The sequence below is a fragment of the Trematomus bernacchii genome, unplaced genomic scaffold (genome assembly GCF_902827165.1).
Source record: "Trematomus bernacchii unplaced genomic scaffold, fTreBer1.1, whole genome shotgun sequence".
In the NCBI taxonomy this organism is placed as follows: Eukaryota; Metazoa; Chordata; class Actinopteri; order Perciformes; family Nototheniidae; genus Trematomus; species Trematomus bernacchii.
The window spans coordinates 8,229,941-8,252,829 of record NW_022987727.1 but is presented as its reverse complement, the minus strand read 5'-3'; the positions used below and the strand labels follow the sequence as shown (position 1 = coordinate 8,252,829).

The following is a 22,889-nucleotide window of genomic DNA, read 5'->3' as shown; positions in this document are numbered from 1 at the left end:
AGTTAATCTTTTCACATGTTTACATTCGGACGGAAACAATGAAGCTATTACAGTATGTGTACTGAGAGGTCATTTTGGCTTCTCTTTACCAACCTGACCACAGTATCAGCACTGTAATGGTTGCCTTAAGAGCCTCTACATGTTTCTTGACTCGAGGAATGGCGGTGATGGTCGGTCGGTCGACCACTTTGGTTTAGATCAAAATATTTTAACACATACTGGATGGAATTTCCATAACATTTGGTACAGATATTTAAGGTCACCAGAGGATAAATCCTGATGACATTGGTGATCATCTGACTTTTTATTCAGGCCTCTGACCTATCATTATCATCTGTACTTTGTCTCTACTTTGTTTGTGTTAAGCGCTAGTTAACACATGTTAGCATGCCAACACACTAAACTGAGATGGCAAACGTCACTTCTCAACAGAATTTTTGCATTGTCAGTGTTAGCATTAGCATTTAGATGAAAGCACTTCTTTGCATAGCGCAGTCTCACAAAGTTGCTAGCATGGCTGTAACACCTGACACAAGCTCAGTTATCATGGAGAACCAGCAGTGGTGTAAAGCAGGTAAGACAGGTCCCAGTGCACTCAATGAGTTGACCTAAAGACAGCTTGTTACTGGTTTTGAGGCACTCTTTGGACTCTTTTTGCCAGACCCAACCGGCAGCTGAAAGGAAATGGCAGTAATCAAAATACCCTGATGACCTTCTCACCTATTGATCTGTTTTCTGCTCTTTCTCTTCTTGCAGCTTAAAGCACTTTCTTTCAATCTGAAAATTCAATATTCATTCTCCAACCTCCAAAACCTTATCTCTATCTTCTCCACACATTATTACCAAAAAGGTTCAGCTCATTTAAAGTAATGCACCAGCACTTACTGTACAATTATTTGGCTTATTTGAAGTAAATGAGCGTTCAGGTTACTAGCTGTTTCTTGCTGAGTTTGTATTATTAAAGTTGATTGCACTTATTGCAAGTCACTTTGTATAAAATCTGTTAAATGAAGTGTGATGTAATGTACTGAAGTGGTGACTCAGAATGGATTCATATGTTTTGGAATGTTCTGTTCTCTCCAAAGGATTCAATAAAAAACATACAGCATGGTTGGAATGTGCATCAAATAAAATCGGCGTAGGAAACAATCAGTCAGGAAGAGCTGCTTTTGGAGTTTGCCACAAAGTGACTCATTTGATGGGGTTCGTGCACTTCACCACCGTATCCCTTTCAGTGATGCTCTCATGCTGGATAAAAACTGTCTGCTCAAGCTTGAGATTGAATTTTACAGCCAAATGCCTCAACGTTTTTTAAGGACTTCACGGTTTCTGAGTATGCACACACTTCCACAGACTTCTGTATTTGATGATGTCCTTCCCCCTGACTTGAAACCACTGGATCTTCCGGTTGAGCATTCTAGATGATTGCATTTTCTTATACAATAGCAAAAACAACCTTTCTAAATGTCCTTGAAGCTCCAATTCAAAGCTAAACCTTTTTTTCCTACCACAAGCCTTACTGGACATCAATACCCCAAAAAAAAAATACTGAAGATGGTCTTGAATTTGGAAATACCTGTGGTAACCTTCTGTTGCTTACACAAAGAACATTTTCATGCCTTTGTTCCATTAAAAGTTATATGTGTTTACCACGGATACACGGCACTTTAGGTCAAACTGATCTATGGTATTTAAACAAAAATAATGATGTTTAAAGTGTGGGGCCTTTTATTAATAATATATACCTAAATGGCTGATATAACATGAATACTTCCTGGTTTTATGAGCTGGTGAGTAGCACAAGAAAGCCATTTTTGTGGATGGAAGGATAAACTGTCTCCAAACTGCTCCTGAACGGGTATGCAATTCATATTTGTGATTAATAGGAATATGATTTATGGACCCTCACTGTTATTTCGGTTAATAAAGTGCAGCATGCAGTCTGCAGCTTTTATTATGGAAACCCCACATCTGTTTGAAGGCACATGCTTTCACTTTGCTTTGCATGCCTCATTTTCCTAAATGGTGCCTTTCTGGTGGCGGTTACTTTATTGTTAAAAACGCTTCCCTCTGCCAGTATTCTCATCACAATGGAAACTAAAATGTGGTGAAGGTCGTAGTGATTTTTAAATGTGCTATTCTCTGGAAATCATTGGCTTATTTCAAAGGTCTAATTGCCTTTAGGTAAATATCTCTCACTTTGATGTCTGGCACAAAAGCAGAAGGAACAAATGAGATAAAAAAGCCAAATCACCACAGAGAGAGGGAGCAGCTGGCCTGCATGGATGGGCTAGATTAGAAATGTTACGAGATCCTTAGATGTGGTAACAGTGTGGTTTTTGAATCCTCTCTCCTCTGCAGCAGCAGTGTTTGTCATTTCTGTCCAATTTAAAGGTTTCAAAACCACAGAGGCTGCCCAGCTTCCAGTTTGGAGGAAAAGCCAAGCAGAGCCAGGACCTTCTCATTATTTAAACCCCTTATCCAGTCTGTTAACCATCAATTCAAATCATTTCAAGCACGTTTCTTTAATTCATCAATGGTTTATGAGACATAGGAAGAACAGCAGTTTTTCCTCTAATTCAATCACGCACATTTATCCTGATTGTCTTTTGTAGACAGGAAACAGACTTTAATAAGGACTGGTATTGATAGGAAGACTATTTGTAAGACCATACTTTGAGCATAATGTCGCAAAAAGTGATTTTATGTTTAAATACATAACAATCATATTCCAAAATGAAAAATTCTGGGAAAATCTTCAAAGAAGTATCATGTTGTTAACTCTATTAATTTATATTTATACATTTATAATTTGTATTTATATATTTAAGTCTATTCGGGATTCTATTAATTCCCAGCTTTTCTTTACATTTAAATGTTGTCATTGTAGAATGTAAGTCTTGAATGGTCATCATACCTTCTTAGAGCTTACAAATTGAGCAGACTTTGTCTGAAAGACGGTTACTATAAACAGCATGCAATTAACACTTTGCCCTCCAGCTTTTTTTGAAGAGAGGATCACATATTTAATTGCAAAGTGGCTGTTGGAGCAACTTAAAATTACATTAAGACACAATCAAAACAGGATCTGTAAAAGGTATAACAAGAGATACAGCTTTCACTCAAAGTTTGATATATCCTATAAGTATCTTCAAAAAAACAATGGTTTTCCTTCTTACTGCCCTCACCAAGTGGTCAGAGTCAGACCATTAGCAGGAACTGCTTCTTTACATTTATTATATGAAATAACCAAAATTCAACTTGTATCCTTTGGAAGGATGTTTTCTGAGGTACAGTGGTGTTTGTCTCCATCTGTGGGAGAACAGAGTTACATGCAGGATGAACCTTCATGGTGTGGATAGAGATAAGCTCACATAGCCAAAGCAAGAGAGAGTTAGTGTTGCTTAGCACAAACCAGACCTGCGCTGGAAAAATGTAGTTCTGATTTACATACTGCTATGTCAATAGAAATGTACATGCAAACAAGAAGATTGCTATTATTTTGCATCAAACGCTTTTATTTTTGCAAGGCGGAACTGTTCCCTTCAGATTCGTGGGGAGGGATTTGCTGGTCGGACTCGGTTGTTGCTTACATTTTTCGGAACAGGAACTACACTGGTGAGTGTTTTCTTTATTAAATGATGTTCTCTGCAACTACTGTATAACCTTATTAATAGATACGTAGCGTTGTTTACAAAAAGGTTCGTGTTGTCGTGTAAGAGTGTGCGAAAATAGAAGACGTGCTGTCAAAGCATTGTGGTTTAAAGGCCTGGACAGCTAACATTAGCCGTGCTGCGCTAACATCATCCAACAACATTAACGTTAACAGGGAGCTAGCTAGGCGGCTAATGACAGCAGCACATCAACTTCCTCAACGCTGGCAGGCAGCTCTTTATGTCTTCTTCTCTTCTTTGTTCCTGTTTGTTTGTTTCGCACTGTAGTCTTGGCCCACTTGCTTTTGCTCAACCTCCAGGGGCGTTGTTTACTAAAGGCTTGAAAATGCAATGCAAGCTACTGTAAACACCAAGTAAGTTTGAGTCCAAGCTAATGCTAAGCTAAGCAACCTTATTACGTCATTTCAGACCTAACCGAAAGTAACTGTAATCCATAAACCTCTCCATACAACAGCTACTGTTGTGGTTCAATAGTGTATACCACAATGACATTAATAGGATACAATGGAACACAATGATAAGGTTTATGCAGATATATCCTTTACTTTAGCTAAATAAAAGTAGAATCTCTTTTTCAAATGTAATCTAGCCAACAGGGCATCATAAACACTGATGGAACAATAAACATAAACAATACAAACAACTGCCACACCCCAGCAATGAGTACCACAATGTCCAGTAGATATTCAACACCAACCCTTAAACGGGTTCAGCTTTCTAAAACGGTGTCAGGGGGAAATTCAGGAGCAATTACATTGTGCAAGGGTCACGTTTTTTCTCTGCTCTAAAATGGAGTATAGTCGACTTAAAACCAATTTGATTTCATGTATTTTCTTAATGATAAACCAGAGGCATGCCAATTCATAAACCGCAGCAGTGTTTCCCAACACTTCCTTTTTAAGAATATAAAAGTTGTGTTAATAAACTTCTCTTGCAGCAGACTATAATGTTTCCTTTATTCTATCCCTGATCCAGTAACAGAGAACGGGTTAAAATGAGTATGAGTAGTAAATCTCAGATACCACATTAGCAGTGGTCCTTTATAACTATAATACCCAGCGGCCCTATTAAGCAGTGGTTCATAGAAGTATGGTAACTCCACCCTAATTGGATAATGGATTCAATATCGATTTAATAATGTCTAACGGTCTCTATCCCTCCTCCACCAGGCGGAGGGATGAGTCTCTCCCCTTTGATTGGCACAGACGTGCCAGAAACAGCTAATGGGGATGTGGCCCCCATCTCTTCAGAAAACGGCCCTCACGATCCGACCTCGGTGAAATGCGGGGGCAGCAGAGTGCCCTGTCCTGGAGAGGGATCAGAGGACACTGACAACCACGTAGAAGTGGAGAACAAAGTTTACGATGGCAAAGGCTGCTTGGACACAGAGACATTGAATAATGGTAGAACATCTAGTTTATCGCTACGCTCTTCTGACGAGCCGGACGCCTCCCTCCCTGCTGCCACGTGCACAGGAGACTCAGAATCTGGCTCCAAAGACACAGATATTCATGAGGCCTCTAACACTGTAGGGCCTCCTGGTGCAGCTCTGCTGTGGGAACCTGCACAGCGAGCACACTTCAAAGAGTTACCTCCCCGAGAAGGCCCCTGCCACGTCAGAGACGAGGAGGAAGATGGAGAGAAGGAGAAACAGGATGAAGAGGAAGATGAGAAGAATGAAAAAAAGTGGATTCATCAGCGTGCAGGAGGGAGAACAAGGGTAGAGGTGATTATATTGTCCTTTAGCAGATTATATGTACCAGCAGGAGCAGATGGATTTAAGAGATAATACCGGTCATGAGATGTAATGAACTCATCCTGAACAAAGGTCAATGTAAGTAAATGCTTTTGAGCCTTTAGGAATTAACTGTTGGCTTTAAAGAAGAGTGGATCATAACTCTAACGCTTGAGGATGAGACAATAAACTGATCATAGAGAAGAGATGTGAAGCTTTAAAGCTGGTTTCATAATGATCTGTCAGCATCATTGAATAAGCAGAAATGTAACCGTTCCTCTTTACTTCCTCTCCTGCTTTTCAGCCTTCCCGACACTACTCCTCCTCCGCCCCTGGTCCCAGCACCTCGTCCTCTTCCTCCACCCCGCCTCCTCTTCTTCCCTCAGACGACCTCCCCTGCCCCCCCCACGTCATGGCCCAGGTCTGGGTACGCAACGTCCGGGGGATGCAGGACAGCAAGAGCCTGGATGAAATCAGCCAATCGTGTGGAGGTAGATTTGATGTTGTGTGTATTGCAGTGTGGCTCATTCCTCATCCCTTTAGTGTATGTAAATAAACATAAACATTTGGAAATCAGTCATTTCTGGAACATTTTTACAATTGTATCCATCCGTTGTTTGCGTTTTCTCCTCAGGTGGTTTGGGGGCCCGGGGAGGGGGCAGAGGGGGCCAGTCAGAGGGCAGACGGGCCACCATCTCCTCGGCTCTGGAGCTAGAGGGGACGGTCCACCAGGAGGGGGATCTGACTCACTACATCTGCAAGAACCTGGAGCAGAAAATCAAGATGAGCTCCAAGCCCAGTCTGGACTGCAGCGACTGTGAGTATGAAGCTGAGGCAGAACCTTAAACGGTTTTATTTCAACAAATAAAGTGAATTTTCTTCTTTTAATTATTGTAATTCATAACCAATTTAAAATACATCTCACTCAATAATCTATACATTTTATTTAAATGAATAATCCTTATATGGAAAGGATTTAGAACTCCTGTAAGTGTGTGAAGAGAAGTAGGTATGCATACAAGTGTAATAATGTGAGTGTATTTCATGTACTGTTACAGTTTGTGCTTGTTTTGCATTTGTGCTAAGAACGCGTGTTCGTGCAGTGTGTATATATATATATATAGTGATTTACATAGATGATATGCGTGTTGCCTCTATGTACGTTGATTCATTACTGTGTTTTTCAGGAGGGTCTAACAGATGAACAAATTGAGGTTTCAGAAATGTTTTTCAGCAGGTTAATAGCATTTGGAGAGGCAGTGGGGCTGAAACAGCAGTCAGATACACAGACAGTTTTTCCCTGCAGAGGATTACACAGCCACTCTTCATCATTTATTTATAACTTTGGTCATGTCTTACCCAAAAACAGTAACAGAGAATCGATGCGCTATCTTACCGAATGAATTGCTGTGTCTGTCAAAGTGATGCTGACATTCATCATCTGAATGACTTTAAGGAGGCAAGTGAGATACTGATGTATGACTGAGATATATGGAGTCCATGAAGAAGTCCACTGTGAACTCACCATAGCTTTGTTTGAAGATCAGTGCAGCAACTAGCATCTTTATAACGGTCAAAAGCTTGTTGGTTGGACCGTAAACTTGAATGATTACATGAAATGTGGTTTTGTGGTAACAGTGCAAACACAATTGAATGGAAGTTGCAAAAAAAGCATCAAAATGTTTGCGACTTGTTTAATATCAATCGGATAGATTATCTGGTGCCATATTTATACTGAAAAAGTCTGGCGCATTTCCACTACAGGGCCTCGCTCGGTATGGCTAGGCCTCGTTAGGCCTTGTTAGGACTGACTCACTTTATGCTGCGTTTCCATTACAGTTTAGGAACTGGGGCAGTAACTATAGTAACGCAGTGTAGGCGGAGCCGTGACGTCATCTTCAATGAGAACCCCAGAAAAACAACACAGCCGTTAGCTGTTAGCACTCAGAGCTCACAGCTCCTCATATCTGTTCAGAAACTAGACAAAAGTTAAACAAGTACAAACCACAGACTGCCTGTGTCATGGTGAATACAGTCGCTGCTTTATTTATGTCTGTATAGGCCGTTGTTGTGAGTGTGGACGGTCGGAGCATATACTGCGTTAGCTTAGCCAATCTCCATTTAGAAAACACGCATTTTAGAAGGTTTTTCTCCTGCAGACTTGACAAAGCATTAATTCATGGTTTTTACTAACCGGTATCAGTATGTTGTTACTTCGGCATCATTTTGAAACGTGTATTACAATTAAATCACGGTCAAATATGTTCATCTTGTTGTAGTTGTAGCCCCCTTGCCAGCGATTCTCTCTCTCTAGTTTAGCATACTCAGCCCGACTCAGCCTGGTTGTTGGCCCAGAAAGAACCTCGATTTTATGGGGCCAGAAAAACTGTGAAATAGTACCCGCTAGCCGGAACTACACCAAGTGGAAACGCAACCAAAAACGGGCCGGGCCGGGCACGGCACGGCACGCTTAAAGCGAGCTCCGCGCTGTAGTGGAAATGCGCCATTAGTGTCTCTCTTTTGTTCTACAGGTTTTAGTTTTGCGACCCATTCAGCAAAGGCTGGGTTGAGAGACACTGTTTAAGTAGACTACATCATTATATTATTTTAAAGTGGCTCTTTGACCTCTAGTGTTATACAATTTGAAGGACATAAAAAGGGATTTCTTTGAAGGAGAAACCTTTGCTTGAACAAGGAAATCTCAGGTTATTGAATGAAATCCCAATAAGTGTTATCATTCCTCTCTCTGTGACATTTTTAGATGAATAATTAAATTGTGATGAACTCTCTTTGCCCTTGCTCTCTCCTTCTTCCTACTTGTTCCTGGTGGATTAAATTAGCCTCAGTCTGTTTTTTAACGAGCAGCAGAGGCCCAGAGGAACTTAAACAGAGATGGTTTTCGAAAAGGTCACACATTCACAGCAACGTCAGAGATTAAATCACGTCTATAAAATCAGCAGGTTGTCTGTGAGTCCAGCAGGTCTATTGGCAGCCATCTGTCCCGTCACATTTTCCTGGAGAAAGACACTGAACCGCTGCCCTTCACTCAGAGGAAAAATTGGAGGGTCAGATTAACTGGCCACTCAATTTAAACAGAGCGACACAGTCAATACGCCCTCTGTGGCAGCTCATTCCCTCTACCTGCTGATTCAATTAGGAGGCATGACTCAGACTGTGTTTGGACTGGAGACATTTATAATGGAGGTGCTGCTGCAGCCTGACAGGGATCGCTTTCAGAGACTGAAACCTGCTTCTTCCTCCTTTGGTACACTTCTATCTGTTCTTTTAATTCAGTGCCATGATTTGTTTTATTCTGTTTTGGCAGTTTTGTTTGTAAGAGCAGCTGTTTCAGTAAATAGGAATAATTAATCGGCTTCTTTTGACTTTATGTGTGTGTGTTTTTATTTGATCTATTTTCCTAGTTTTCTTGTCATTTTTATCATGCTCTTTTGGGTTTTTCTTTCCTGTAGTGTGTTATAAAGGTTTTTGTGCATGTGAATGGTCTGCAAAGACCCACAATTCCCTCCACTCCTGAAACGCTTCCATTGTAGTTCTTTGTTAACTTCCGTGACATAGTGACATCACAATGTAACCCTCGCATTTCTATTGGCTAGTTCTCCAATACATTGTATGTGATAGGCTAAGGGACGGGACATCTATTAGTGGTTGACCAATCACAACAGAGCCAGCCAGCTAACCAATCAGAGCAGACTGGGCTTTGTAATTCACAGTAGAGGCACAATATCAAAATATGAAACCTTAAATTGAGCATAATAGGCCCCCTCATTTTGTAATTTCTTCTTACCAGCGGACTGTTCCGGTCCCATTTACCGAAGCCGGGGCTCGTCACGGAGACCAGCAGACATCCCCCCCATTGATCCTGCTGTCCTATTGGATCTTGAGAGACACACCCAGGAAGTGTCGCACAGCGTGGAGATGATGATGCGGAGCCTCAATGGCACCATCCAGAATGTGAGTTGGTATAAAATGCATTAGGCTTCTTTTCAGTGTCATCGCTCACTATTGGATTTGTGTAACAAATGTAACTCTGTACATCTGTGTGTTCATCCAGATGACGGCTCTGAGTGTGGGCTACATCCAGACCTACAGGGACTCAGTGGACAGCCTGGGGGAGTCTGTGGATATGAGCATAAAGGTGACACTGTGTGTGTATGTGTGTTTTCTCCATTGACAAAAAAGGGTCTAACAGAACAAAATAATACACTTTCACTACAAAAGGGGTTAAAACATTATCTTACTTCTTTATTAGAATAATGTTGTTAATAATTTACTTTAAAGGTCCCATGTCATGCTTTTCCGGTTATTACTCGTCCCCTTGTGTGTTATGAAGGTTTTTATGCATGTAAACGGTCTGCAGAGTCAAAACCCTCAAAGTACACCCTGTAGCGAGTAAAACTCTAACACAGAAAAGACCTCCCCAAAACGCCTCGTTGGAGATTTCTCATTTTACCCAGAGGCCACACCCTCTGCCAGCCTTTCACGAAACAATGCTTCCCAAACCTTTCAGCATTCATGCCGGATATGTACAGCGTAGGGCACTGAAGAACGATGCTGTTCCTACTTTGTTTGGACCAGCGGGAGATTCGTTGCTGCAACGTCGCGACCAATCAGAGCACACTGGGCTCACAGGGAGGGGGGGGCAGGAGCTCCAACAAGCCGTTTAGGACAGAGAGTGAATACACATACTTTACAGAGATGCTGTATGAGAAACCAATGTGAGTTTGGAAAATTGCACAATATAAATCTATTCTAGTATACCTCAACAATGGAATTATGATCAGTAGAAATGGCCATGACATGGGACCTTTAATTCTAGAAGCAATGTGTTGCATTTTAGCCGTATACTCAAAGCAAAAGAAAGGCAGAACTGAGCACACTTATTCATCACATTTTCATTCATTGAATAATATCCTCATATGGTGCTGTCTATAAGGCATCATCTTGTTTATCGCTTGCTTTGTGTGTTCCTTCCAACAGGGCATGTACACACTGATGGCTCGCTGCGAGGAGTTGGACCGCTCCATGCAGCCCATACACACCCTGGCTGCACAGATCCGGGACATCAAACGCACCCTGGACGCCCTGGAGGCGATCTGCAAGTAACCCCGCCCGTCCGGTACGAATAGACACTCCACCTGCAAAGATCTGACGCCAAGCACATCCTGAGCGAGGCCATCTGCAAGTAAACACACCTTCCTGCAGGTAGCACACACACACACTGCAGCGGGGATTAAGTGCACCTCTGGATTCTTGGAACCATTGCCACCAGGAATTCTGGATGATCGGCCATCATAGCCCCTCCGCTTGTTCATCATTTGAAGTTGTTTGTCTCGTGAGATTGACTAAATAGCGCTTGATTTATTCTCGGGGCTGAGCTTAATCCTCTTCTTTTTTTTTTAAAGAGCACCCATACTCCCTCTAATGAAGTTTTCGCAAAACTAAATCTGACAATTTTACTCGCTTTTGGGACACTTGGTCAAGTTCCTTAACACATACCTGTGGGAAAAAACACACAAATACAAACAGATCCGTTGAATATGTGTGGCTGAGTGCTGCCTTTCTCCACTTTACAGCCTGAGGAGTATTTTGTGTCATTATCCGTCCAGCCCGCTTCGTTCAGATTGCACTAGTCGTTCCTCCCCACATGGGGGCGATGTTTCTCTCTCTGTCGCTCTCTTCTCGTATGGAGAGGCCAGTATGAACTGCTCAGAAGACACTTGACTTTTGCACAGGAACAGAAAGTCTATTTTTTAATCTTATGCAACAAATATCAGATTCTTTCACTGCGGGCTGAAAGAGGGGAGGGAAGCATCATGTCTGTCTGTCTGTCTTTTTAAATGTTTATTTATTCGCTTCTCTCAGTGTGCATGTTTTTTCAACTACACTGCTACTCTGTGTCACTATGAACAGACCAGTACAGCCAGATTTGTTCACAGGTTGCCACTGAACAGCCCACCTGTAGCATTTGGAGTTCAAACTCAAATGCTGCTTGAAGGTAGTTAGTAGTCGAAGGTCATGAAAGTGTTTTCTACTTAAATTCTCTCAGACTATTTATCAATTAAAAACCGGTAACCTTTCATTCAAATGTCTGCCTTCCTAATTTAAAGCTATCACCAGCCATGTGTCATTTGGCCTTGAAACCTTCCTCCTCTGCGCCAATGCAAGCTGTTTTCGGGCACATAACTGGACAAATATCTCATGTAGCCGACAACAGTGGCTTTAAATGTTTGAAAAGCTCTTGCTACTCATTTGACTTTTAAATGTCATCAAAAGTAAAAACAATTTGTGCAAGGCTGATAAATTCAGCCAACTGAAACCATTGAAAATCTAATTGAGTTTCCAGACATGGAGGTAGCTAACAAACCGCTCAGTGTCATTAATTGGGTTGTGTTGTTTTAGCTTTGAATTAGTCAATGGAAAGAAATGATATTTTGTATTCGAAGAACTCGGTGTCAAACACATTTTGAATCTATTAAATGTGGCCAATATTCAACCAGATAATATTCCGTTGTAGGTTGTGGCTGTAACTGTACTCCTGTTAAATGGTGGATTCCTTCATTTGGAACATTGTTTATTTATATCGCATCCCCTAGGTTTGTGTTCGAACCTAGGGGAAAACATCCTGTAAATGAAATGTAATCAGTGATGCTTCTGACTGTACTGAACAGTCACAAAGAAGCGAGCATTACATGTCTGTGCAGCATGTCCTAGCATTTGTTTTCTTCAACACTGAGGAGATTGTTTGAACAAAAGAGGATCTGGGAAACGGCGCTGGAGTTGGGACAGAGCCTCTGCATGGGAACTAACGTGGACTCTTATCACGTTTTATGAAGTGAGTATTTATTAATTTACTTAACCGACCAAAAACCATTTGGAGCATTATACTTAATTTAATGAAAATACTGCAGTACGTCTGTCATTGCACTGGTGGTAGATAATTGTACGTATTACTGATGGATTTGGGGATTTTAAATCTACAAAACGTTTATCAGAGCAATACTGCAAAGCAGAGTAGTTACACTTTTTAACCTTGGCTCTGTACCTGTTAATGTGTTTTCATCTCTGTGGGGAAAGATAATGTGATTGGCTTCACAAATTAAATTCTGTGTGAAATCTGCTCTTTGTCTGCTTGTCACTTCAGTTGACCTTTTTGGCAAAAGTTTGTGAACATTGTCGGGGATATTATTAAAAACGAAGATGAGCATAGATGAAAAGCCTACAATAAAAAATATATTGATCCTGATTCCCTTGATTTAACTGTAATTTCCTCCACGTTGTGAAAATGTAAATGCTCTCTTGCAGATGAAGGTAAATGTCCAGAGAGTGGACCTTTGGTAAATTGTCCACGTGAGAAAGGATCCTTGAGCTCTGGCAGGAAATGTCCTTGTTCATATCCAGTGGCGAGCCGTGACTGTTATACCTAGGCCCTCTGACCCCCACCCCTTCCCTCGAAAAAAAAAAAAATAGTTATTGCGTCACAGCGTATACAAAATGTGCAAAACGCATCAATGAAAGCGACCCTCTACCACCTGTAAATAACCCAATTTGTGTTCTTTGAAATTGAAAAGGATATTGCATTGTGTTTGTTACTTTCGTTGCAGTTGTATGTCAAGTGTAATTTGGCATGCTTTTATTTTGAAGGCGAGTTTACGCTGTTGACAGGAAGTTGTTGTTGCTATGGAAACAAGAAAAGCTTCACAGCGGGCGGAACTTGCCATAAAGTCCGCGATAATAAAACCCACCCATTTAGAGGGAAAATATAATTGGTCAATTGTACTGTCATTTGACATTACTCTCTCATTCAGTTACTATAGCTGGCCCTCTGTGAATTTACAGCAGGACCACCAATCAGCTCCTGTCTTCACAGTAACTCGCAGAGACGAGCTTCTTTCATTTAAACCTTCACATTCAAACAGAAACTGAATAGGCAGATTCGAAGGATTTATTTATTTGGAAATGTCATTTTAAATACAATTAAATCAAGTTATTTTGGTAAAATTAATGAAATATATTTTTAAAAAATATATTAAAAATAATATATATTTTTTAATGTTTTTAAATATTATTTTGTAGAATATCTTAGGCCCCTGAGGGCCTAGAGGGCCCTGACGGCTCGCCACTGTATCTCATAAATGTATGATACACAAATGTTCTGTTGTACAATCAGATGCACCTGTGTACATATTTCTTTCTGTAACTAAAAATGATTTAGATACCCTTCGTCTTGAGTGTATATTTTATTGAAAAATAACAAATACATTTACATCAGCTGCAAAAACAAACATTTCCGGGTTTATATTTTTATACTTTTTTTTTTTTTTTTTTACAGTGTACTGCTTCAAGAAGCAATGAAGGATGTGATGGAGGAAGTAACAAATATAAACAACACTTGCTTACAAAAATATGTACATATATGAACAGATGCCTATTATGAACTGAATGTATGTCCTTTAATCAACAGATACTGCATTTGAAACAGACATTTTAAATTCAATAACTACATGCTGGTGAGACCAAGAAGCTTTTTCACAGAAGATATTTTGATGTCACAGCAGGAAAAGCACAATGTCAGAAATAACATGGCTCTGTTGTATTCCCTGTAAGCTGTGACAGTGAGCCAGCATGCACAACAGGACCCTGAAGCTGAATCAGTTAAATGAAATCCAGCCATCAATAATGGTATTGTTTACACCTCTGCTTTTGCTGCTTTAACATTTCAATTACAATGACCATGTTGAATTTAGCTACAACTCAGGCAGAAGAAGCTATGAGCTGCAGTTAAGTGAATGGACCTTTTAAAAAATACTAATATTTGATGCCACAAAGTCTGGATGTTTTTGACAATATGCAACATTTGAAGGCCAATGTTAACACATAGTCCTTTGTCCTAGATATGGATGTCAAACTTACTACTGGAAAAGGAATGAACAAAAACGATAACTCGTTAAGACAGATTAAAGGGCTGGTTCACTTGTATTTCAAATATACCTCACCTCACCCCTTTAAATCCCACTTAACTACTAAATGAAAAGAGAAACTTGCAAAGCACAGACAGACAAATGTACAAACAAAATGTGCAAAAAAAAAAAACCCAAACAGACTGCTTTCCTGTGTCTGTGATCACGGTAAAACATGGCTGATTCGATATGACAATACATATCTAATATGTCACATCTCCTTTCTCTGAAAAGGATTAAATACAGCCTGGAGAAACTGAAAGAAAAAGTGACAAGTGTGTGTACCACTAATGTCTCTTGGCACATTTGTTGATATGTTTGAAGTTCCAGCTTTAAACATAGGGTGTTGTACTGAACAGAGCAGCACTCCTGCAGCTGGCAGTGATCAGTGTCTTGCTCAAGGGCACTTCAGAAGGGCTCATATTGCATTCCTAACCCAGAGCTTCCTGATAAAGGCTGGTTTCTTCACATTTGAAAGTTCCAGGTAAGACTTCCAGCCACCAGCAACAGCAGACCAGTAAGGTTTGGGGCACTCGATGGAGTCGTACAACTACTGGTAGTTAATTCCAGGGAAGGCGATGGACTTTCAGTACTAGCTGAACTGCTTCCTCTTGACTCAATCACAGAGGCCCCTTTTGTTGTAGAAGCTCTTGTAGAAGGAGCTCTTGTTGTCCCCATTACATCTTCAGCCTTTTCTTTTACTTTAACCCTAACGGACGCTCCGTCTTTGGGGGACTGCTGGTCTGAGACCTCCCCGTCTGCGGTCTTGTACCACTGGCACTGGAAGTCCTTCTTCCAGATCTCCGCTGGGTCTGGTTCGGCTCCTTTAGTGTTTGGGTCTGGCTGATCTGTGGCTTTTACTGCCTCTGCGGCTTTTTCTGCCTCTCCCTGAAAGAGAAAATAATGTTCAACATTAGAAAATGTTTCTTAGATTATTATATTATTTTCTTAGAGGAACCATTTATAATATCATTGTGGAAATGAAATTGGATAAAAAAAGTCTGCCTCAAATTCGAAGGAAAAAAAAATGTCATGGTGTTCTGCGGTTATAACATTATTCAGACTCCACATTGTGTTGTACTTTTTATGACAACTAAATATCCTCAAAGTACATCCAGACATTTCCAAGCAGTGATAAGTGTTCCCAGGGAACACTTTGTTCAGGGCTTCAGCTAAACTTTATCCATTGTATCTCCTCTACTGTTTCCCTCGCTGCTTTCTTACTGTCCAAACACAGAAGATCCTCAGGCAACTGCTGTTGTCTTGGTTGTCTTTATCTTTCGTGAGTTAAAATTAGTTGTTCCGTTTCCTACTCTTCACACTGAAACACAAGTTGAGAACGTGTTTCTCTTCCTACACCTTTCAACTCTTCGGTAGCAAAGGGGAGGGATGTCAAAGAGACTGAGAGATTTTATGAAGGAGCTTGCATCTTTTCAGCACATAGTACTAGGCTCTTGTATCTCACCGTTGTATGGGTTTGTTAACTTTGCTACAGGCAGGATTTGCTCAATAAATGCTGTAACTTACAGGTAATTCACTTCAGAAACACTTTTTGTTATATTCCATGGAATGCTCTTAACATCCCGATAGCAATGAATAAATTAAATGCTTTGACAATAAATATATACAAAAATTTCATCTGTGGAAGCCGTGGCGCTGTAAAAAGCAAGTCCAATTATCTGCCTCGGCCCGCGGCAGATCATTGGATGACCTACCTACGAGATAAGTTTGTGCACGAGATGGAAGGCTGACAGGCAGTCAGCCTTCCATCTCGTGCACAAACTTATCTCGTGCCCTCATTGGTCACGTGCGCGTTCGTGTGTGTTGGAGGAGGGGCTCTGTAAGGAAGTCTGAAGGAAGGGGCAGATTATTTTCGGTTGTGTACTTTCAAATTCTAGCGCACTCGAGCTGGTGTCTCCATTCTTACCTACCCCTTTAAGGACATACTGTACAATCCAGAGGCCAACATGTAGCTAAAACTGTGGTTTGCTCAATTTAAAAGCAAGACAAAAGACAGCCTACAAATAATTATAATGTTGAATCAACCTGGCCTGATATCAGAGAGAATAACACTCGTCCTTCGTCGGACATTGCGTCTACCAATATTTGAGTGGAGACCAAAGTATTTGCCTGAACATAACCACATTTTATTTCAACACTGTAACGTAGCCATGAAAACATACTAAACATACATGCCATAGTTTTAAAAGTGGAGAGGAGCAAAGGAAAAACTACAATTAATTTAGGAAATAAAAATACATTTTGGAATCCAAGTTGTCATAGCCAATTTACTAATATTCAACATCCCAAATGCTTGACAACGCTGTCAGTACCTCCTTCGCGGTTATTGGATCAATGGCTTTTCAACCGAGGAATCATTGTTTCGTGTCAGGACGCCAGATAAATCACTCAATTTAGTGGGTGAATTCAAAGCTCTGGAGCCCGAATGAACTCCTCTCTAAATACAGTTATCATAATATTCTTTAAGTACTTGGGGTTTATTATTGAGCAGTTGCTAAAGTCTTAAGCTACACGAGCCAATTAACTGAAAACTGAAAAAGTTATTCCGTAAGGCTCTTAGAGTCACCCCACCAAGAAGAGAACGAGCCATAACCCGAGTGGGCATCAAGCTGGTGGACAGGATTAATGATCACTGCAATTGAATAGTATAAGAGTATACAGGGCTTTATAAATCCAGAACGGATACATCTTTACATCTTCCTTAAAATCACATTCTCTCACCTTTTCTGTCTCCTTCTCCACCACTTCGGATGGAGATGGAGATGGAGGTGTGAGTGCGGAGGGCGGCGGGAGGTGGAGGTATGCCGAGCTTTCTGGATTTTGACGAACACATCGTCCCTTTCCCTGGCACAGAGAGGCTGAGCAAAGCCGAGTTGCCGTGGTTACGTTCATGGAGTAGGGTCCCAGTACCTTACGGACGAACTCTGCTAGGTCCTGACATTCTCTCTGAGAAGTAGATGGGTAGATCGTAAATAACGTTTGTACTTCATTTGGATGAAGAAACTGTTTGCCCACATAAAGCCATTTTTGTAAGTAAAATGGTAAAGCTATGGATTAAGAAGCTGAAGTCCATGATATCCTTTATAATACTCAGTGGCTGGAAAAAACGTGCAGAGATATTTGTGGGTGTACTGTATGCACTTTATGCAAATGTAGGGGTTTATACCTCCGTCTTAGTCTCACTTCTCTCCCAGATGACAACTCCGGCTGTTCCCATGGCAGCACTCTCTCCTATGGTGCTGACCAGGTCTGCCTGTTAACAAGAAAGTATTCAAAGAAGCTGTAAAAGTCAAAACACAGCACGTTGTTTTTCAGCTATCCTCTGTATTAGTATGAACACCATTATACTTGTTACCAGAGGAATCTGTTTATTTCACCCTTAATTCATTCACTGAAGATCAGAGTGCAAATCCAAAAATCCTTTCTTATTGTTTCTTTTCAATATTCCAAGAGATTTGAGAACCTCTTAGTATAATTATTGCTATAATACAACATGATTCTAATCAATACCGGACAATAATACCTCACCTGTGACAGGAAAGTGTTAGTAGAGGTGTAGACACTCTTGATCAGTGGGAATACAGGAAGATCAAATGCCGTCCCACTCAGAGACGAAACTCGTAGTGCTTCTTTGATTTGACTGGACAAATAAAGCCTTGCTCCAGAGGTACCACCCTATCAGAAAAAGTGGCAGATTTATATATTGTATTGAATATCTGGCTTTACAAAGGTGTTGGTTTATGATGGTTTTGACAAGGACAAATTCACAAGTCCTCACTGATAATCCAGTCATGGTGTTTTTCATGTGCTTTTTTGGTGTTACACTACAAGTAGTCTTTTTGCAGTTGAGTAACGTTGTTAATGTTCGGTGGACTATAGCTGAAGTGCCACGTGCGCATCTGTCATGCAGCAATCGTGTAGTATTTGCGCGTACAACTAAAAAACGTTTTGGGGACTTTGCCTTTGGCCTGACCTATTTGGTAGGACCTCGATCTTTTATTTTACAACACATATTTTTTTTATATCCAAATAGATTTATTTTGGTTGTTTGTTTAGATGATGCAAAGAAACACACATCATACAATTTGCAGGAAAATTTACTTGCGTGTTTTAGAGATGACATCAGCATGGTTTGCGGAAGTATAAATTACATCGTATCGCAGTCCATGCAAGACATAATGTTCACTTGTTTATCCAGTCTCCAAAAGGTACTGCAATGCTCTCAAGGGTCAACCTATTTTATTCTCGAAAATTGGGCTACCAGTTGATTCTTTACCGAAAACAGAAATCTCAAATAGACAAAAGAACAACACATTGGCGTTACCCACCTGCATCTTCTCCAGGGTGAAGAGAGGGTAGAGGGCGGAGCATCGTTTCCATAGCCACAGAAGCTCATCGTTAAGGGCCATCTCCGTAGCAGGGCACTGGCTGGTGTAATTGGCTAATATGGTCTGGGCGGGATCCCCGCTGTAGCAGCTGGGGTAAGGGGAGACTCCCCATAATGCTTTGGGCCTCAACCTTTTGACATCCCGTAGAGTTTCCGTCATTACTGCCTGCGCTGCTGCCTCGAAGTCCACCTGTGACAAGATCAATAGAACCTTTTTCAGTGCCCTCAGGACCCTTCCTCTTTTGTGATCTGAAAATGTGCAGTTCTTCAATCTTCTGGTTTTTATTTTTTTATTTAAATGAAAGCTCTGGAAAATGTTGCAAATCAGTGAGCAGGACAGCTGTTGGATTGACAGGATTTTTTAATATGTTTAAATAAATAGTTTAACACAAAACCCTATTCTGCTTACTCGTTTTAAATTAGATAACCTCATTATCAGATATTTGCATAAAAAGCGTCTTTGAGTTCCAGAAAAGCGCTATATAAATATAATTTTTTATTATTATTATTAAATGCGTAATGTATAGGAGAGAAGTCCGGTTGTAGCACGAACACTATGACCTAATCACATCCGGAAACATGCAGGTAAGCAGTCCTTATTAATAGCATAACAGGCAGAGGGCATTGGCCGAATCATTGTCTCTCAACTCTAACTCCATTCACGTGTCTCCAATTGCTAATCAGATTAAATACAATCAACTGCACACAGGATATACAGGTGTTGCCTGAATATCCGCAACCTACATTTAAACCCTAAAACTATTGACCGCGCCCAGACGCAAAACTGATTGGCGATAGACGGGATAGTTATCTTGGACTGGCATTGCAGAAGTTCACTAATTAATACTCTACATCTCGTTTGTTTAATCCATAGAAAAACTGAGTTGTAACAGTGACTCTGTGATTAAGTTGCAGACTATTTCTGGACCAGGCACAGTCCCTTTATGGCGTCTCTGCCAGTTGCTGGGAAACTTAATTGGAAATACAGAACTCCGGAATGTCCAGTACATGACCGCCTGTGTTTCTACATTTTGGTTTTTGTATGAATTAACCAAAAATATAACCTAGTATTTATTCATTTTTGCTACCTTTGGAGAGAACCCAGCTACCTGTCTCATCCTGTTTCCAATCTTTATGCTGATCTAAAAACATGTGTTAAAAACATGATAATGGTATCGGCCTTCTTCTAAATGCAAGAATATGAAGGAGCCTGTTTTCCAAAGTGTAATGTTAAATTGTGGTTGGACATATTCCAGTCCAACCACAATTTAACATCTATTTGCATACATTTAAACAGGAGATAATAGTCACCTACTATGTTAAAAAGGCTCCTTGTTTATAAAACCATTTAAAATTAACAAAATCAAAGTAAATCTGTTTTTACTCTTTGTTGTAAATTATGAATTTTTGTTTCTTCTCAGAAGATTGTGCACTTTGTCATGTGAGTCATCACATTAAGTAATTATATTCTGTCACTCTTCTTTCTTCTGTTCCTTACTCATATCCCTCCTCCTAAAAGGTGCTCACATCAGAAAGAAATATAATTGCCAACATAATACCGATTCTTTAGTTTAATAACCAAAAGCAAATGGTAACATACTGATGTTATTAGTCAAAGTAGGTATTTGTAGCAAAGATGTTTTTTTGAATAAAGAAAAACACTTTTGGAAGTGTTTTTCTCCATCCGCATCTTACACTCTTCCCCGTCAACCACCAACAACTTTGAAAGCTTGCTCTCTAATAACAGCCATAACCTGACAACCTCACTTTTTATGTTCTTTTATCTTTCCTCTTAATATTTTTGCAAGTGTGTTTCCTACCTTGTTCCTTACCTCCATAGATGTTTCTTCTTCTGCCATTTACCCATTTTATAGGTCATTATGCTTAACTTGTCTTACCTGTGACCACCTCTCGACCTCTTCTGGGGTCCAGCTCGGAAAGAAATTCTTCATCAGGTTTCTAGATGCCTCTAGACACATCGCCTGCTTCTCTCTGTTTCTTGACCACTGGGGAACCCACTCTGCCCAGCGCAGCACCCCCAGCCCAAGGTACCTTGGGGCAGGTAAAGCTGCCTCTATGTCCTGCTGTGTCTTTTGAAGGTGGTTGTCCAGCCGTGTGTGCTGTGGTAACCCGCCATTGACCGGTGTGTCTTTATCTATAAAATAAGGGTAGTTCCCCAGTGTGTCCTCATAGAAAACGGCCACACGGCCCTCCCGTTCCATCCCATAAGAGCTTGGATCTGGCCGACCGGAGCAGGCAGAGTCAGAAATGCCCCAGAAGATGATAAAAGGCTGTCCAGACAGGAGAGGGGGGCGGGCTGGCTGGGGTGGACCGGCAGTTCCCAGGTCAGCAAAGGCAGCAAGCAGGAGAAGGATGGGCAGTAAAAATGGAGGCTGCACTTGAAGGATGGCTGATGGAAAAGTCCTGCCATTGTAAGGCGTCAATTTTGGTTCTTGCTTTGGGTCTGGGCGCGTCCGTGGCTCGGTCCACGCCATTGGAGCGGCCACCTCTCAGGATTTCACCCCTTCAAGCCCTCACAGCCAATCATGTTCCTGTAAAATACAGAGAGGAAGTCAAACCTTTATCCATAGAACGATATGGGCAAATAATGAGCAGCAAGCAATGAAGGTCCGTAGTATAATTCCCCTGTATCATTTGCTGCTGAACAGCACGTACAAATCACAAAAACATACAGTATCTTATCCTGGGAAACTGTATCTTCAAACACAGAAGAAAAAGTCTCAGGGTTTTGTCCTCCACGAATGTCCTACATGAATCTCCTGATATTTGCTTCCATCTACTCTATATTGAGCTACACCCTATTTTTATCTCTCATCTATGTCTTATTTTTAAGGATTTTAAATTGTCCCTTAAACTGCTCTTATCTTCTCTACCATACTTTATTTACCACATTGCAAGTGGGTGTAGTTACATCTGTGACAGATTATAGATGTCTCATTGGTGCCCCCAGTCACACAGAGAAATCATTTAGTGTGGTTAATATTTGATTCACTTAGTGACGCTCAGTTGTAGTCCAGGTTTTAAACTGGTTGGATCGGGTTCAACGCTGTGACAAAGTGTACCTTAGGGGGCTAAAGTAAGAAAACTTCCTATAACGACTCATCTTCTTCATCTTGCTTTTTTCTTTACACTGACATGCTGCAACACCAGTGACTGCTTGGCAGTTCTCCATGCCCAAAAACATAGAGATTGGTTGAAGAAATGATAGTTGAATAAAAAAGGCACATTAAAAACGTTGTTTCTTAAATAAATTAGAAACAACATAAATCCATGAAGCATTTTTACATAACCAAGTTGCTAACCCAATATTAATCTCATCAAACATGGCTTCTTTTAACAAATAAATACTCCTTTCGTAATTATAAATTCCACACATTTATCACACGTTATTTCTCGACCAAAGTAGATTTTATTTTAAATCCCAATTGAGTATTCTTCCAGTCAGCCGGTTTCCTTAAGTAGCCAACTCCATAACTCAGGAGCAAATATGTTCTGGCAAAACTTCCCATTGCTTGCCTCCATATGTATGTATATTTGTGCATGCACAAAATATTTCTTATAGGACTTTTCGCACTGATTCATTCATAGCCAGGCCTGTGCAATAAGTAAGGGATAATGTGCAGCGACGCGGTCATTATGGGGAAAAGAACACCGACAGGCTGATCAGGAGCCCGACGCTAAGCGGAGGGATCTAGATCTGCATCTGCATGCCGAAAAGCAAACTGCATGCAGTTTGCTTTTCGGCCAAAACTGTATACACAGTTAAATCGAACGGACTTCTTTGTGCAGATGTGAGCATCCTTAACAACGGTCAATAAGTCCTTGACAGCGGTCTGTCTGTTCTGGATTAACAACGTGTCACGTGTTCTGAATTGACCAATCAGAATCGAGTATTCAACTAAACCATGTAATAAGTAAGGGATAATGTGCAGCGACGCGGTCATTATGGGGAAAAGAACACCGACAGGCTGATCAGGAGCCCGACGCGAAGCGGAGTGATCTAGATCGGCATGAAGGTGTTCTTTTCCCCATAATGACCAAGTCGCTGCACATTATCCCGCTTATTACATGGC

General features: G+C 40.8%; 2 protein-coding genes across 2 annotated transcripts; one reads left to right on the top strand and one right to left on the bottom strand.

Annotated features, from left to right (window-relative positions):
- Positions 1 to 3,566: 3,566 nt before the first annotated feature.
- On the top strand, positions 3,567 to 12,547 carry borcs6 (BLOC-1 related complex subunit 6). Its single transcript, XM_034145232.1, has 7 exons — positions 3,567 to 3,618; positions 4,844 to 5,400; positions 5,714 to 5,900; positions 6,044 to 6,226; positions 9,218 to 9,381; positions 9,482 to 9,565; positions 10,408 to 12,547. The coding sequence occupies exons 2-7, from the start codon at positions 4,852 to 4,854 to the stop codon at positions 10,531 to 10,533; spliced, it is 1,293 nt and encodes a 430-aa protein (XP_034001123.1). The 5' UTR covers positions 3,567 to 3,618; positions 4,844 to 4,851; the 3' UTR covers positions 10,534 to 12,547.
- Positions 12,548 to 14,639: 2,092 nt separating this feature from the next.
- Positions 14,640 to 21,290, bottom strand: si:dkey-72l14.3 (Glyco_hydro_56 domain-containing protein). The gene is made up of 6 exons (XM_034145453.1): positions 20,694 to 21,290; positions 18,737 to 18,985; positions 17,937 to 18,083; positions 17,575 to 17,661; positions 17,130 to 17,354; positions 14,640 to 15,269 (listed from the first exon to the last, which is right to left on the bottom strand). The coding sequence occupies exons 1-6, from the start codon at positions 21,288 to 21,290 to the stop codon at positions 14,853 to 14,855; spliced, it is 1,722 nt and encodes a 573-aa protein (XP_034001344.1). The 3' UTR covers positions 14,640 to 14,852.
- Positions 21,291 to 22,889: the final 1,599 nt, after the last annotated feature.